The 12,062-nt window shown below is 29.1% G+C and overlaps 1 protein-coding gene across 1 annotated transcript; it reads right to left on the bottom strand.

Moving 5' to 3' along the window:
• Positions 1-3,535: 3,535 nt before the first annotated feature.
• On the bottom strand, positions 3,536-10,903 carry LOC126894039 (uncharacterized). The gene is made up of 2 exons (XM_050664678.1): positions 9,970-10,903; positions 3,536-4,343 (listed from the first exon to the last, which is right to left on the bottom strand). Exons 1-2 carry the CDS (start codon positions 10,851-10,853, stop codon positions 3,545-3,547), a joined length of 1,683 nt encoding a protein of 560 aa, XP_050520635.1. The 5' UTR covers positions 10,854-10,903; the 3' UTR covers positions 3,536-3,544.
• Positions 10,904-12,062: the final 1,159 nt, after the last annotated feature.

The raw sequence follows: 12,062 nt of genomic DNA, 5'->3' as shown, positions 1-12,062 counted from the left end.
AAAACAAAAAAAAAAAAAAAAAAAAAACACATCTTAGTAAAACCAATACCTTCTCAGCTTCGCATCGAAGCTAAAATAAGTATACGAACAGTTATAATTAATTATTGTTAAAGTATTTAAAATATCATTGATAATTTTTGTAACTGATAGAGGAATTGTACAATATTATTGTAAAATATTTGCACAATAATATGAAATTGTGCAACAGTCTCTACTGCTTTGTCTTCTGTCCAATCAGAGAGCTTGATTTTGAACAAAACGGTTTTTTGATTGGAGAAGTGAAATCAGTGCAACCATATGTATGAGCGCAAAAATTATTTTAATTTATTTCATTATTAAATCTTCTGTAGCATAAATATTATGAAATTCCGTATATAAACATAATTATTGACATAAATTATTTTAATACATCATTAAATTAAGGTATTAAACCCATAATCCCTTATTTATGACTCAAAATCCCTAAATTAGTCATGAAAATTAAATAATTATCAGTTTTTATAATGTAAATTATTAACTACTTAAATTTAACTTGAGCAGTAACAATTGTTATTGTTAATGTTGTCAATGATCACATGTATCTTATTTCGTGTTATATTTGGTGCTTTCTTTCAAAATATCTCACTACCTCACCAGTATGCGATGCTCAGTAAAGTTTTGTCCAAGTACATATTCCTTCATGGATAAAAGCTTTTTTTCTTATCCTAAAGAAAACGATCGTTTGAAACTATGGATGAATAATTGTCAAACTAATCATTTGGCAGAGACTTTATCCAAAAAAAAATAATCTAGTAGTTTGCGCGGATCACTTTTACGATAAAATGTTTTTGAAAAAGACTACAAAAAATCGGCTGGTCATGATGCAGTACCTACAATATTTAGTGGTCAGTATTTTTTATCTTCGATACAAAGCTGAGAAGGTATTAATTTTACTATGATGTGTGTTTCTTTAATTTATTTATTTTTTGTGTGTCTGTTACCTTGTTTTTTTCAGCTCTCACCGAACCGATTTCTTTCAATGATACGTCAAAAGATCACAAATCGTATCTAATCGAAGACATTATCCTCAAAAATTGAAAAAATTTCCCTCATTCAACGTAAATGGGGGAAACTTCCAGAAAAATTACAAATTTAAAAATCTCTAATTTTCGAAATTTTTTTCTTAACACTACCATAACTTTTTCAAAAATGAAAATTTTATATAGATGTTTGATGTCTTTACCTATTATTTGGTATATTTTTTTATAAATTTAACCCTTTACCAGCCCACAGTGGGGAATTCAAAATGACAACTTTTTCACAAAAAATTAACTTTTTCAACTTAACTTTTGAAAGTGTTCCGGAAATACTGACGCTCTTATATATATATTAAATTAAAGCTAATGTAATATACTTTATTTTGGGAAAAAAAAATTTCGGACTTTATTTTGTCTTCACGGTGAAAATGGCTATAATTTGGCCAAAAAATGGCTAACAATAATAATAATAATAAAAATATAAAATTTATTATATAATTTATATTATTATTTATTATATCTAAAATAATTCAAATTTTATAAAAAATGTAATACTATTAACAGTTTTACAAAAAATTACAGCTTCATATATTATAGGTAAAACTAACTAAACGTTGACAAAAAATTTATAAAATAATAAACTACACAAAATGTCAACTTTTATACAAATTAAACACAATATTCATAATGTCAGACAATATTTAAAAAACAAACATTTTTATTAAGACTAAATGTTATTTAAACAAAATAAGTATGCGAACAGTTATAATTAATTATCGTTCAAGTATTTAAAATGCAATAGTGTCACTAATTCCAATATCATTGATAATTTTTGTAACTGATAGAGGAATTGTACAATATTATTGTAAAATATTTGTACAATAATATGAAATTGTACAACAGTCTCTACTGCTTTGTCTTCTGCTCAATCAGAGAGCTTGATTTTTTTTTCTATTGTTCTCGGCTAAGTGAACTATCTGTTTTCATATAGTCTGTGGTATTATTTTACTTATTGGTTACAATCAAACCTATTATCGAAGAATTATCAACAGGTGTTATCTAACAATAGGTTACACAAAATGTATTAATTTTATATGATTTTGATAATTTTTAAAAACAGATAGTGAAACATTTAAGATTCTAAATCAATAATGATACCTAAAAAGTTTGATAAAATAAAACACGTTTTGATACCTATACAATAAGATTAAAAATAAAAACCTACTTTTTTTTTAAACATTACACAATGAGAATACTGATGAGAGGATTACCTCGTTGACATATATAAGCGAAAATAATTTATTATTTTGTCAATTTGAAATTTATTCTAGTATAAAACCGAGTTTTTGTTATTTTGTGATAGAATGAGTCGTTTTATGAGAAAAATAATTTAAAAAAATATTATTGTAAATTTAATTTTAAAAACATTTTACAATAAGTTATTTTTTTCTATAGTTAATACTTTAGGATTTAATCGCAAAAAACTGAAAACACCTTTTTTAAAAAATGTTTGAACTTTTAACTTTTACGAGGTAAATACTTGACTTACGACTTTTTTAGTAATGAACTTTATTATTTAAAATATTCATATCTACAATTTTTTTCTTATAAACGTTTACGTAAGTGTCATAGTTCTTGAGATAATCCACAATAATTGAAAAACTACTCTTATTACCGAGTTTTCAACCCTCTTTAGGCACGGCTTAGGGTTGACCAAAATTAACGAAATTAAGTATGAACCATTTGTTTATAGTTTTGAACAAATTTAGAGGGTGGCTCGATCAAATTTCGAAAAAAAAAAATAAGGACCACCCTAATATATATACACATATATAAATGTATAAAAGTGTTGGTATTTCCATAAAAGTATCAAAATTTAAGTTATAAAAATGATGTTTTCGTGAATAAGTTGTCATTTAAAATTCAATCTATGAGCAGGTAAAGGGTCAAAATTATTAAAAAACCACACAAAAGGATAAATAAATACCTCATGTATCTATAAAAAAAAATTATTATATTGGTCATGTTTAAAAAGTTTTGGCAGTATTAATTTGAAAAAATGTCAAAAATTAACGATTTTGAAATTTAAAATTTTTTTGGATATTACCCCCATTTACAAGAAACGAGGGAATATTTTTCAATTTTGTAATTTCTTCGATTAATTACGATTTCTGATCATAGTAAAATTAATACCTTCTCAGCTTCTCATCGAAGCGAAAAACATTCAATTAATATTAAAATTTAATTAATAGGTTTAATTACAATTATAATGTAATTGTTACATAATTTGATTTGGTCTGTTTGTTTTGGTTCGTTCCATTAATATTTAATAATAATCTATTGATCGATTTCAGAATTTATGATAATAATACATATATATTATTTTAGTAATTTAACAAGTTTTTTATATCATTTAATTATATTAAGTCAATCAGAAAATAATAATTAGTTAATTCATATATTTAAAATAATAACAGATAAATAAAAATTTTCTGACAAACTATTTAATACTACTAAAAAAAACCAGATTATTTTTTAGGTATTTTATTAAAACCTAAATTCTCATAATTTTCTTTGTTAATTTTCTCCATAAACTCACTGAAAATTTCATATATGGCTTGATAATTATTGAAGTAATCGGATACAGTATCAATCTTAATTAATTTTTCAATGATTGTCATAAAATTATCCAAATCAGAATATTCTTCAAATTCACAATACACCTTAGAAAAACGCATTGTATCAATATTTTTATTTGATAATTCTTGTGTAAATATGTTAATGTCATTGAGAAATTCTGTTGCTTCATAATAATTATATTCTTGGCTAACGAATTCACTTGGCGATTGATATTTTCTTCTCATGTCAAAAATAAAATTTCTAAAAAATTCCATTTGTAACTCTATACTTGATACGACATTGCGTTTTAGTTTACGAATTGTCATATATCTTAGTGTTATCAAAGCAAAAAGCATATTTTTAAACATTTCATCAGATTTTATTAAAATATTAAAAATTGTTATTGCACAGCTTTTTTTATTATTAAATTGACAAAATTTGATTATTTTATTTAACATATCATTAAAGAACTCAAATATTTCAATATAGCGACACCTTAAAATTTGAGTAGTATAAGCTCGTATGAATTTATAATTTTCCAAATTCACTGGAACAATTAATTCGTCAAAACGTTTTCTTTTCCAATTAGTCATTTTAATTTTTATAGCTATATGTTTCCAAAATTTCCAGCCATCATGAGTTATTAAAGTTTTAATTAATTTTATACCATCTTTAGTCTTATACACGTCACTTGTACAATGTATAAACCTGAAAGTAAAACAAATTCTAGTAATGCTCTAGTAGAAAATGATTTATCATAATACATTTAGTGTATTTTGAAGTTTCATTATTAAAATATATAAAAATTTATATAAGAATGGAAAGGATTATTACAAACCATATTTTTTATTTGTAATCATTCTTTTAGATTTTGTGTACAGGATGATCTATTTACCATAATCGACTGAATTACTCGTAGATTATAATGAATTTTTTCCTTTAAATGGAGTAAATCCCCAAAAAATGTGATATTTTATAATTTTTTTTTAAAACGCCAAAATTGACGACCTGAATTTTGACATCATACCACACCCTACATACAGCTCGGATCTCGCTCCTTCCGACTCCTATTTATTCCCCAAGTTAAAGGAAGACCTCAGGGGACACCACTTTGAGACAGACGGTGAAGTTCAGGATTTTATTGAAGACTGTATACGACAACAAGAGCCTGTCTTCATGCACGCATATGACAAATGGATTTCATGGAAATGGATTGAAAGGACTATGTTGAAAAATAAATAGTGTACCTTGTTCAATATACTTTACTCTTTCTTTTGAGACCTGTTTCATTTCGATACGACCATTATAACGGGATTGAGAGGGGTGGAGACATTACTTTCCGCTAGACCCTCGTAACATAGCAAATCTAATCTACCAGAGAATGTACAGAACGAACTTGCCGATCCACAGTTTTCCACGCTGGGGCCCATTGACTTACTTTTAGGAGCAGAGTGTTTTTTGAGGTTTTGGGATGTGAGCGTCACCAAGTTTCCTCTGATGCCAATGTTCACCGTACCCCATGTTGGGGTGGATATTTTCGGGAATCGTGCTTGGACTAGACTTCCAAAAATTTTTAACTGCTCGGTTGACAATAAACAACCATTTGTGACAAACTCCACAAGCTTCATGTTAAAAACCTCAACGTCTGAATACGCTCAAGCATGTGAGTCACATTTTCAGCGAATCACGATCAGAAACAGGGAAGGCCGCGTGGTGGTTCGCCTCCTACTCAAGCAGCCTCCCTTAGTGCTCGGTGACTCGTTGTTTATGGCCAAAAGCAGATTCTTCAATTTGGAAAAAAGTTTTGCGCAAAACCCTGAGCTCGCCAAGGACTATAAAGACTTCATAAACAAATATGTGGTTCTGAAAAGAGCCACATGAAAAGTGTTTCATTAGATTCAAATCTGCCATAGGAGTCGTACTAACTTCCTCACCACCCAGTTGTTAAATCATGCAGTTTAACAACCAAAGTTCGAGTAGTATTTGATGGATTTGCTATACGACTTCTCTCAATGACATTCTCATGATTGGCGCTACGGTACAAGAAGATCTTTTTTCCATAGTTCTACGTTTTTGCATGCACCTTATTGCCGTCACTGCTGACGCAGAAAAAATGTACAGGCAAATTAAAATGCATCCAGATGATCAAAAATACCAGTGGATTATGTGGAGGGATTCTCCGGATTCTGAACTTCATTACTATGAGCTGCAGACGGTTACCTACGGCACTTTAAGCGCATCATTTAGTGCTATTCGTTATCTCATCTATATTGCTAACGAAGCATTAAAACAAAACCCCAATTTAGAAAAGATTGAGTATTCTATCAAAAAGGACGTCTACGTCGACGATTACCTAAGTGTAGCGGACAACGTAGTGAAAGCCACCCGCCTCATAAAAGACGTCTCTAGTATACTTAGCTCAGCTGGACTAAATCTTCGCAAGTGGTGTTCTAATTCAGCAGAAGTGCTGAGTTCCATCGAGTCTATGGATACTACCTCTAATTTTTTACTCTTTATTTTTTTTTTTTAATTCCTACCCGTTTTTGGGTTTTGAATACCAGATACCCAAAGGTCAACTGATATTACTAGGGAAGGGATAAGTGCAGTGGTTTCCCGTTACCTTCTATACTTGGGACCTGGTGCTTTTGCCACCGTAAAACGCACGTATGGTCACCCAACCGTACACTACGGTGACAGGCGTGGCTTAACGCTAGGGTTTTGTCAACATCTAGTGTGTCCACCGCGCCACACCACGCCCCTCTCTATTGGCGATGATGAATTTGTAAAAACTCTTGGATTGGTGTGGTTACCTACGTCTGACAATTTCAGCTTTCGGATGACCCATATGTAGGAAGTCAAGATTTGTTCCACTTAAGATTGTAATGATTACACACTTAGAACTTTGTGCTGCTCATTTGTTGTCAGAACTTATAAGTAAGGTTGAAGTTACACTGTCTATTAGTACATTTTCATTTAATTGTTGGATCGACTCCACGGTCGCCCTCGCTTGGATCAAGGGTAACTCGTGCATGAGGTAGAAATTTATTGCTAATCGAGTATCTCAAATACATGTAGTCATGAATTCAAATCAATGGTGATACGTGAACACCAAAAAAAATTCCGCAGATGTCGCATCTAGAGGCATGAGGGTTAAAGATCTACTTTGTTATGACATGTGGTGGAATGGACCATCTTTTTGCGACAAGAAGATGATTGCCCGCAGGAAAAATGTGGCATGAGCATTCCAGAAAATATATTAGAGAAGATCATTCGTTTTACATTACTGACGATTAATGAACCCATAGAAGTAATCAAGTGTTATAGTACATGGTCTCACATGCGTAGAATAACGGCCTATCTATTTAAATTCGTAAATAACGCGAAGTCCAATTCTTTATAGCAAAAGAAAGGGTGTTTAACGATGAAGGATTTGATTAATACAGAACGAGTCTTAATCCATGAAGTTCAATCACAAAAATTTTCATAGGAGCTGAGGCGTTATTAAGCGGTCGTCATGTGTCAACTAACAGCAAATTAAGGTTACTACGTCCATTTCTGAGTCAGGGATTAATTAGAGTAGGTAGTATACTTTAATATGCTTCTGTATCCGAGTTTCAAAGGCACCTCATTCTACTACCTACAAGGCACAAGATAACGGACGCTATTTTAGAGCACACTCACCGTAAGTTACTTCACATCGGGCCATTAGGTTTATTAGCCAATACACGTCTCAAATATATGTCTCTAAACAGAAGAAGCTCGGCTAGACGCGTTGTTCATAAATGTATTACATGCTTTAAAGCAAGGCCTACCTTTTCGATAACCCTTCATGGGTGACTTTCCCGCAGCAAGGGTAAATCAGATGCGTTCATTTGCCAGATGTGGAGTAGACTTTACTGGGCCTATATTCGTTCGTAATGGTTTGCGTAAAGTAGTTTTGACCAAGGCTTATATTGCAGTCTTAATATATTTTTCCGTTAAGGCTATTCACTTGGAATGGGTCAACAGCTTAAACGCTGACGCGTTTTTAGCAGCTTTAAGAAGATTTATAGCACAACGTGGTACATGTTTGGACATATATTCAGACAAGGGACAATTTCGTGGGAGCACATAGAGAGCTAACGGCATTGTACGCAAAGAGCTTTACTGGAAGAACTGTCCAACAAATCCTGACCGACGAGGAGATCACTTGGTACTGTAACACATCCGGTGCCCCAAGTTTAGGCGAATTATGGGAGGCCGGGGTAAAGTCTGCAAAACATCACTTGGTACGGTGTATTAAATCAGCACATTTATCCTTTGAGGAGCTGAACACTGTTCTAAATCAAGTAGAAGCTTGCTTGAAATCTAGACCTCTACATCCGTGTTCAAACGACCTAAGTGATTTAAAAGCTCTCACTCCAGAAGAAATTTCTTTCTTCACCATCATCTTGGGGTTCTTGGGAGCATGTTAGGGCCCAGGTAGGTAGTGCTGCGCTCTATGAGCACGGTAGAACATGCGAGCAGCGATGCTCACGCGTTCTCATCATGTTAGGTTATATTTTTCGGTGTTATCTTTGTTAATTTAAAAAAAGTACGTTGCTGTTCGATTTATATTTCATTAGTTCTATTCAACACTTTTTTTGTGTTGTTTTTTCTTCTTTTATACTTGTAAGTCGACAAGATATAATTTATTTTTGTAAGCCGGCAAGACCATTATTGTATTATAAAGTCGTCGAGACATAATTTATTTTGGTGAGCTGACAAGGCAAATATTGTAATATAAGTATAAAGAATATGTTAAAAAGAGTATTGTCACCGATTGATTAATCAAGTGTTTAATGAATGTGAATTAATCAATTGTACATATTTAGGTAAGAAATTATATTAAATACTATATTCAGTTGCTATCATTATTATTAATCTAATTAGTAATTAATTATTATTATACTGTGAAATTTTTAAATCACACTTATTTTCCTTATATATCGAATTCCTTTTCTTTCTATCATTATATAAAAAAAAAATGCAGTCCACTACAAAGATAGGTGTCACATAAGCGCATTAATATTATCTGCCCGCGCCCTAACAGACACCCTGACCGGAAAAAACTCCTTATATACTACTAGTGATCTTATCACATATTGATTATATCACAAAGTAATATTATATTATTTTGCCAGTTTACGTACAGTTTACTAATTATATTGTTTTTATTTTCAAAAATTTCTATTGTCTCCCTCATATTAAGTTTTTGTCAATAATTGTGTCAATAAATGATCAATCAACCAAGATATATGAATATCTTGATTTTTAATGTTTTTTATATGTTCTTTAAACCTGACATCTATATTTCTATTTGTATGTCCTACAATATTTATTACAATTTTCACATTGAATTTTATAAATACCCTATTTCCCCCCTTCTTCTACTTTATCTCAATTAATTAAGGTCCGTCTGTGGCAATTGATATTTTGCATTTTTTTTAAGTTAAAAAAAATGTTCAAAACATTTGATTTTTATCTCATTTATATTCAGTACTTCAATAAATATCAAGGATTCCATTACTGTAGTCTCCCCTCACGAGAAAAAATTTCTTGTTCATGTAATATTATTTTATTATGTGTTTTTTTTTTTATGGCTGCAATGTATTTTCCAATCCTCACTTAACCTACTTTTTTCAAAGATATGTCTAATGATTACAATTGTATTTATTTGAAGATATTACCCTTAAAAATTGAAAAAAAAATAAAAAGTAGCTTAACCACATTTATCAATACAAGCAATTAAAATCATTCTTTTCTAATATTTTTAAAGTATTTATTGTCGAATTCGATTTGATGTGATAAAAGTATTCAACTACAATAGTAAATAATTTTACTTTGTAATTTAGTCATTTTTTAACTGTATTTGTGTGTGCAACTACTAATCTATAATATTCCAAAATTTTTTTTAACTAGTTGCTAAATAAGTTATAAAATAAAATTATTATAGTTTCACCTGAATTTAACAATGAATTTTTACAATTATAATCAAATATTATAATACGCTCAATTGAATGGATTTTTTTAACGACAATTTTATTACATTTTTTAGTTAAAGTAAACATTTAACATTAATTCATATCTGTATATTTCAATTGTAGAATCTTTTTAAACACCAAAATTTAATTAGTAATAATCTATACTAGACCCAACTATGCCACGTACCCCCCTTACCGCGACCCCATTGTGCAGGATTTTTATATAAGAAGTTTGCAAAAAGTTCTTTAGATAACTTTAAGATGTCTTAGAATGAAACTTAAATGTGTATCTAATTCAATTTCTTTTTTTTTCAATAATTAAAAAATCTTACTCGAATGTATTAGTTCCTAGGAGTTGTTCAAATCCAAGACTTGAAAAATGATTTTCAGATATTACAGCTAAGTATGTACTGAGGTCATTATAAATATTTTTGACATAATCGTTGGAATCATCTACTAATTTATCCATTTGGTCTATGTTATATACAGTTAGTAAATTAGTTGAAATTGGACTTTCATAATGTAAACCACAAACTTTTCTAATCTTGTAAAGATAAAATATAATTTCTTTAACATTCTTGTGGAAATCCACCAATTGTATTAAAATATTTAAATAATAAATGTTTTTTAATTGAACAATATTGACATGATATTGTTCAACTACCTTAGATAAATAACTGCAAAACAATTGAATTTCACTTTCAACACATTTTGAATTATTTAATGATAAGCTTATTATTCTTAAATCTATTTGGTTAATGTACTTTGCTGCATTTAAAAAATTTGAAAACATATTTACCAAATTCTTAAAAATATCGAATATTTCATTTATACAATATTCAATTTGTTCCATGTTACTTATTATTTTTTCCGTTCGACATTTATCTAAAACCATTCCTAACATAACATTAAAATTTTCCATGACAATAGTGTATTCACAATTTAATATATTAGTTATGCATTCGAGTTTTTCTAAATAATTATTATGATTGACAGGGTCTTTAATTATACAATAATTGTTAATTGTATAACCACGTTTTTGAAAATGTATGTGTCCCATCATGTCCCATCCAGATTGTTTACAAATATGATTTAAAGATTTAATAATGTAATCTTTAAAACTTTCACTGATAATTGTCTGATGGCTTGACAATGTTAAGGCTTTAGACAAATTACAAATAATAATTAACATAAATAAAAGAAATTTCTTAATCATTTTTAAAATATATAATATTTAAAAGAATATAATAATTTTATTAGAGTATAATTTAGTATTTTATTAGAAAACTATTTTAAAATTTGCATAGATAAATTAATATTTATATGTTTTTAAAATTATTCAACATTATTTTAATTCATGTCGTATCATCATTAATCAAACATGATATCGATTTGGATTTATCGGATGTACTATAAAGTGACACGCAAAAGTGAAGTATTAAATTTAATAAAAACAGTATTTTCTAAATTGAAATAGATCGTTCCATAATTCAAAGATATAGTTCCCATTCATACAATGAATTAATTTTCGGCTATTTTTTTATCAAGAATTTCAATATCAGTCTTACGATTTAGTCAACTGTTTTATAATTTTTATTTATTTGTGGTTATCTTCTTGATTAAAAAAAAAATTTGTTCCTTAAATTTTCAAAGTTTATCAAATAAGTTCAAATATTATAGAATTATTGAAACTATTGTAATGTATTTATCACATACTGTTTATAAGATATTCATTGAAAAAACTTGTATAAACTTAATTAAAATTATTACACGTGATTGTATTTTACAGTTTTATACTATATTTTTAGTTTTAATTTTCATAAAAATTATTATAATTAAACAATAATTATTAAACTAAATCGATAATTTTACACAAATAAATCTATCTAATAACTATAGCAATTAAGAATATCAATTCTGAACATAAAAAATTATTTTAAAATATTCAGTCGTTTAAAGGTCATAATGAAATAATGAGCAAGAGGTGGAATTCTAAGAGTGATTTAAATTTTAGAATTTGTTTAGATTAATTCTCTAAAATGAACTATTCTTATTTCGAAGTTATATACGTATACAATATATAATATATATTGTATACGTGTTGTGAACTGGCTTTTTGCTGCCCCATTGTAATTATGTAATTTAATAGTATATATATAATAATCATGGGAACGGAAGCCTCTATTGTCTTGTATAAAGTATTTACCAGGCAAGCATCTAGTTCTTCTAGAACATTCGATGCTTGCTCAGCCTTTTTCAATGCATTGGGCCTACGGCCGCCGCCGCCTGAGGCGACGCGCCAGTAGGAGTCAGCTACTCGTTCAAGAGTCATACAGTTCATAGGGTCGAACCTGGACGACTCTCCACTGAATCTTTTGTTAATTTGCTCACTGAATCTTTTATGTTAATTTGCTCACTGAATCTT

Source organism: Daktulosphaira vitifoliae, unplaced genomic scaffold, assembly GCF_025091365.1.
Source record: "Daktulosphaira vitifoliae isolate Bord-2020 unplaced genomic scaffold, ASM2509136v1 Scaffold_1, whole genome shotgun sequence".
Classification (NCBI taxonomy): Eukaryota; Metazoa; Arthropoda; class Insecta; order Hemiptera; family Phylloxeridae; genus Daktulosphaira; species Daktulosphaira vitifoliae.
This window is presented reverse-complemented; position numbering and strand designations above follow the sequence as displayed.